This window comes from Diaphorina citri, unplaced genomic scaffold, assembly GCF_000475195.1.
Source record: "Diaphorina citri unplaced genomic scaffold, Diaci psyllid genome assembly version 1.1 scaffold4221, whole genome shotgun sequence".
NCBI lineage: Eukaryota > Metazoa > Arthropoda > Insecta > Hemiptera > Psyllidae > Diaphorina > Diaphorina citri.
This window is the reverse complement of record NW_007381620.1, coordinates 1-5,937: the sequence shown is the minus strand read 5'-3', so window position 1 is coordinate 5,937 and position 5,937 is coordinate 1. Positions and strand designations below refer to the sequence as shown.

General features: G+C 39.6%; 1 protein-coding gene across 5 annotated transcripts in view; it reads left to right on the top strand.

Annotated features, from left to right (window-relative positions):
• The window catches only part of LOC103520877, a 10,261-nt gene extending 4,409 nt beyond the window's left edge, over nt 1-5,852 (top strand). For 3 of the 5 annotated variants that reach the window (XM_026831826.1, XM_017448651.2, XM_026831823.1), the window contains exons 2-3: nt 4,603-4,802; nt 5,699-5,852. In XM_026831826.1, the coding sequence (XP_026687627.1) occupies nt 4,603-4,802; nt 5,699-5,826 (328 nt within the window). In that variant the 3' untranslated portion in view covers nt 5,827-5,852. Of the gene's footprint in view, nt 1-1,432; nt 1,582-3,178; nt 3,452-4,602; nt 4,803-5,698 lie in introns of those variants that run through there. The other 2 variants (XM_026831825.1, XM_026831824.1) reach the window with 2 other exon arrangements.
• Nucleotides 5,853-5,937: the final 85 nt, after the last annotated feature.

Sequence of the window (5,937 nt, the reverse complement as noted above, 5' to 3'; positions counted from 1 at the left end):
GCGTGGACACACTTCAAGACTAAAATCCCTGTAAACAAGGATAAGAGTCCGCAAGGGGTGACTGCGTGTGACAGGACCCCCAGGGGTGACTGTGCGTGTGACAGGGCCCCTAGGGGTAACTGTGCGTATGACAGGGCCCCTAGGGGTGACTTTGTGTGTGACAGGACCCCCAGGGGTGACTGCGTGTGACCTCTCCCTGTCGCCTCGCGCTAGGCCATTATCTCGTGTTGCACTCAGCCTCTCATCGAGATCATAGTACCCTGTGAATTAATTTGTACCGTGCTCTCGGCCTTATCGGAAAGCAAATACCTTGTCAACCTAGAACCTGTGCTGTGTGCTATGAACGATAAAGACCTGATTGTTTGGACAGGTGACATGCCAAGTCGGGGAAACGCGCGGCGACAGAATAGTTGAAAACTAGCACCAGTGTTCTATTTGACTCGCGACGGGCTGTGCATTTTATGTTTCGAAATTTTTTGAACGAATAGCAAATTCTTTACTTTTTCCTTCGTATAAGATAAGGAAAGTAAAAAAGGAGAATTTGAAGTGTTTTCAGTTTTTAATAATGTAAATGCTTGTCGGTCCTTGATTAGGGAGTACATGTGTCGAATTGTGACTTACCAGTATGGTAAGTCACAATTCGACTTACCATACTGTCCCACACATGATGTTTGATGTTATGCCGATCCCACACATGATGTTTTATTTGTTGACTTGGACTTACCGAAACTATCTGAAGTTGACTGAGCTGAACGCTAGTTAGGTACTTTATTATTCAGGCCTGTTCCCACTTGTGAATTTCATCCCATTTTTTCCCGAATGTCCTGTAGGTATAATGTAAAGGAGCGTTCCCAGCTAAGCACGACAAGATTTTTTTCCGAACGACAAATGGTAAACGGGCCTTTTGTTGGCAATAGGTGTTCTGCGTGTTAACATGCAGTACTTGCACGCAGGACTCCGCAGCTTCGCATAGTGAGTTGTCTTTTCTTGTAAAGAGTACCTACTTGCGCGGTTGTTTATGAATCACCACTTCAGTTTGTGTCGCACAAAGTACTTTTTTCTGGTGAATCTATAGGTCATTTCCTTTCTTTGATAAATGTTCACCAGTGTCACTACAATATCAATCAGGCTTGGGCTCCCACCAACAGCGATATATTGATGACAGCAGCTCTTGTTGACGAAATGGCAGTCCGAAAACAGCAACACATGTCGAATTTTCTTTTTGCAATTTTTGGTGCCAGTGATAGAAAATAGGGAAATGGAACATTACTTCGCATTGTACCATTTCCACATTTCCTACCTGATGGTACCATAATTTCCTACCTTCAGGAAATATGGAAATGGTATGGAATTAGCGAAAGGAAAACCCGCGACACTCTTAACTTGGCAGAGTCGAAGCACCACCCTAGCTCCTTGACATTCTATTGATAACGTTACTCTCATAGATAGGATGTTACATCTCATTGCAACACGGTACTCTAGGTGTCGTCTTGTAAAACATTGTAATTTGTAATGTGGACGGAAGTAGAACACGCGCCTTGCAATGGATGGAATCGTTGGTGAAAAACTGCCCCTTGTTGTGTAAGTGACCCTTGAAACTCCTTTTGGTCCTTTTGCTTTTTAATTCCTTTTGGGCCTCAAGTTTTGCAATTCCCTTTGGTCCTTTTGCTTTGTAATTCCTTTTGGGCCTCTAGTTTTGTAATTCCTTTTGGGCCTCTAGTTTTGTAATTCCTTTTGGGCCTCTAGTTTTGTAATTCCTTTTGGGCCTCTAGTCTTGTAATTCCTTTTGGGCCTCTAGATTTGTAATTCCTTTTGGGCCTCTAGATTTGTAATTCCTTTAGGTCCTTTTGCTTTGTAATTCCTTTGAGCTTCTAGTTTTGTAATTCATTTACGTCCTTTTGCTTTGTAATTCCTTTAGGTCCTTTTGCTTTTTAATTTCTTTTGGTCCTTTAGTTTTGTAACTCTTTTCGGCCTTTAGTCTTGTCATTCCTTTGGGCCTCTAGATTTGTAATTCCTTTTGGTCCTTAGTCTTGTAATTCCTTTGGGCCCCTAGATTTGTAAATCCTTTACGTCCTTTTGCTTTTGTAATTCCTTTTGGTCCGGACCTTTTCAGCCGTACCTGTCAGGTCTACTCGATATTGTGTGTGCTCGTCAGGTGTACCTGTCAGGTCTACCTGATAGTGAGTGGCTGGCCTAAGCGAGAATACCTGTGAACAACTATTCAACTGATGATAAGCCTACTAATTACAGGGTTCAAGTTCAAGTGGCACTCTACTAATCTCCACTGAAATCAGTTCCAGTAGTATCTATTATCTATTATTGGAAAAGTACTACTATTTCGTTTCAGTCCTAGTTCATGAGCCATTAGTGATTACACTCAGGTTAATGTAGGGGATACGTTTTTTATTTGTCTATCACGAGGCCTTGCTTTGATCACCATTGAACGTCATTTTTTCAGAATTGTCAGCAAGTGTGGGGTGTGAGTTTTTTTTTCCTTTCTATTACTACAGTTGTACAGTTATAGCGGAGCTATACCTACTACCTACTAGTAATGAGACAGTATTGCAATCGGTCCAAATTTTTCATAGTTGTGTTTTTCAAATCTTCTCTCGCATTCTTGCGTTTTAGATTTTTTGTGTAATTTTAGTTTTGTTCTGGGGTTTTGCAAGTCTTTTGTAATGTGGAAATTTTTCGTGTATTTGTGTAAATCAAATGGGTGACTTCAAAGAAAACCCTTAACACCGTGTTAACCCTCAGTGGTAAGATCGGCCATTACTGTTGGATCATCCTAGTCAAATTGGATGCGGACAGATGGACAAATAGAGTTCTTCTCTTGGACTAGGCTAATGGACTTGTCTCAATATCATCCGTTTTTTTTTTTTTTTTAAGAGGTTTGACAGAGGGAACTGTAACTGCTATGGTCTTATCGTCCCGGAAGAGAGAAGGAAGACAGGATAGGAGAAAGCCAGCCGTTCCGAGAACGAACATTATCCCATCAGGATAAAATCCGCCTCGGGCGGGAATCGAGCCCGCGGACTAGCGCTTACAAGGCAGACGCGCTACCAACTAAGCTAACTAGGCTGGCGATATATCATCCGTTTGTTCGCGTTCTGTTTGGCAAAGTCTTTTGGACAACCAGTTTAGTTTTTAATTCAGTTATCAGTTGTTTCTTCTAGCCAATCGATAATATTTTTCTGGAAAATTCCGAAAGCAATAGCTGTACCTTTCCCGAGATGAACTTCAATGTTAGTTTCTTGACCTAAATAAACTGAACCTAAGTTTAACCAATCAGATTTCTTGAAGATCGAACTTCCTTGAAGAATACCTATCTATTGTCAGACTTAGTATTTGACCTTGAAGAAGTTCAGTGTTTTAATTGTCTATAGTCATGGTTTGAACAGTAGCATGAAATGGAACCATCATTGGAACCTCAAGAAACTGAAGAAAAAAGGTATATTAACATTGTTTCTGATTTTACCTTGACATTACCGACCTTATAGAGTGAAATAAATCACTACTCACTAGTCATTACTGATTAATAATTACAATACTAAACAATTAACATCTACCTATTGAGAGTATTTTTCGTGAGATATGTATGCATTTTGGAAATCTAGTCAATTAGACCTTCGTATTTATTTATTGGGACAAACGAGTTTTCAGTTTTTGGTGTATTTACCAACAGAATATTACCGTCATCGTCAGATAAGATTATTTATGTCCAGGTATTCAGATTTTTTGTTTGTTTGATAAAATCACTTTAGGGGTAAGCCTTTATTTTTCCCTTTAGGGATAATCCTTTCAGAGTATTTATCCGAGTCCTCTTTATCCAGGTTCGACTGTATTACATTTCATGTACAATAGCACGGCTTTATTGAATGAACGAACCAAATAAATAATCGAACATGTGTTTTTACACAGTTCACTTACATTCTACATTGTACTTCCCTGCTTGATAGTGCAGAATTTCAGATTGTAGGCAATCCTCCCACACTATGTTAATAAAATGTGTAAATTTTTGATGTCGGCATTTCAATGAGTTTCATCATGGACAGTTTCATCTAAATTTTTCAATAAATCTCTAAATATTCGTACTAGACTTTTTACAATTATTAAAGAAATAAAGTGGGTGATTAAATCCCTGTCGAGGGATTTTTTTTGCACTTTGCCGAGTCCTGTTTCCATCTCCCTTAAGGGTGAATAAAATCCCTGTAATTACACTGAGAATTAAATTAGTGATGGGGCGCCACAATTTTTAGAAGACTAGGGCGGAAGAACTCTATTATTGGGCTACTTTCCCTGATTTAGGGTGTTGGAATGCTATATTAAAGTGTCGAACTTCCTGATAAAGTTCCGTATTAGATTTCTGGAAGTCAGTCACTCGATTGCGCTTCCGGCACCCAGGGGTCTTTCCCCCCCACAAATTGCCTGCATCCAGGACCCCCGTAGATTCGTATAAGCTTAACCCATCTTTTGGGACGTTGCTCCTACACCTAAGCCTCAGAGTGGGCAATCCGGGACCCCCCCAGGGGTGACTGTGCGTGGACACACATTTTTCAGAGTAAATGTAACCACAACCTCCTCGATTTCTTCTGGTTTCAGCCACACCCGAAGTTCGTTCTATGGAGGCCCGAGTGGGAAGAACCCTATGGACCAGAATGCTGACTCTGTTGCCAAATCCCCCGGTAGTAACTCAGGGGCACCCCAACGTATGGTGTACTGTGTGCATGGCAGACCGAGTAACTGTTGTGTGTCCGTGCTGAACAACCAGAACAATGCTGATGCCGTCAGCACCATTATACGTAAGTATAAAAAAAAGTATACCATTATACGTAAGTATTCTTCTTGATCTCTTGTGTGTCGCGTCCTTTTTAGTTTAGGACTATTGTGTGTAAGTATATTTTTTTGAAGAGGTTTGATAGAGGGAATTGTAACTGCTAAGGTCGTATCGTCCCGAAATTGAAGAAAGAAGAAAGACAAGATAGGAGAAAGCCAGCCGTTCCGAGAACGAACATTATCCATTCAGGATAAAATTCGCCCCGGGCATGAATCGAACTCGGGATCTAGTGCTTACTCGTACAAGGCAGACGCACTACCTTCCAAGCTAACCAGGTTGGCCAGATTGTTCTTATCAGTTCCTTATTTTCAATTTATATCAACATTCTATTTTTGTAATAATCTTGGTTTACAGTTTACACACATTACTATCTGTTATCTACATGGTACATACTTTTATATCAGATAAATATAAATATTTTTTTTTTCCACCACCATAAATAATCTGAAAGCTAATTTCTCTACATAACGCCATGACTTCCTCTACATATCTCTTTCTCTATAACTACCTCAACTTCTGTCTTCTGTCTCTATAATTTCTTCTATTTTGGCACTTTTTTTTCATTAGGGCCTTTATACATGGGCACTTGTATTTTTATGTATTGTGTTTTTTTTTTTTTTTAAATTTTAATGTACTTTGTTTTTAGTTTTGATAGGTAGGGCAAATATTGTATCTTAGATAGTAAAGGGCCTGTCCCGTTTGTAATTATAAATAAATAAATAAATTAATTTCTTCTATCTCTATCGGATATATAAGTAGGTACATATTTTTACACAAGTTTCCCATGTTATATCAGTTTCCTATTTTTACACAAAAGTGTCCTATGTTATATCAGTCAACTATTTTTGGTTCAAATTTCAGTTGATGATGAAGAGGACCATTGTCACCGAGAGAGGAAGAACAAAAACGATAAGAAAGCCAGGAGAAAACTTTGGTTCGCCTCGATCTTGTGTTTGGTGTTTATGATATGCGAGATTGTAGGTAAGTAATAGGGAGGTCGTAAGAAGTTCTTGTCGGAACTCTGTGATGGCTACCTGGTTCGGAAAGATTTGACAGAAAATTTCCGCGTCGGCTGGGATTCGAACACATCACCTTCGGAC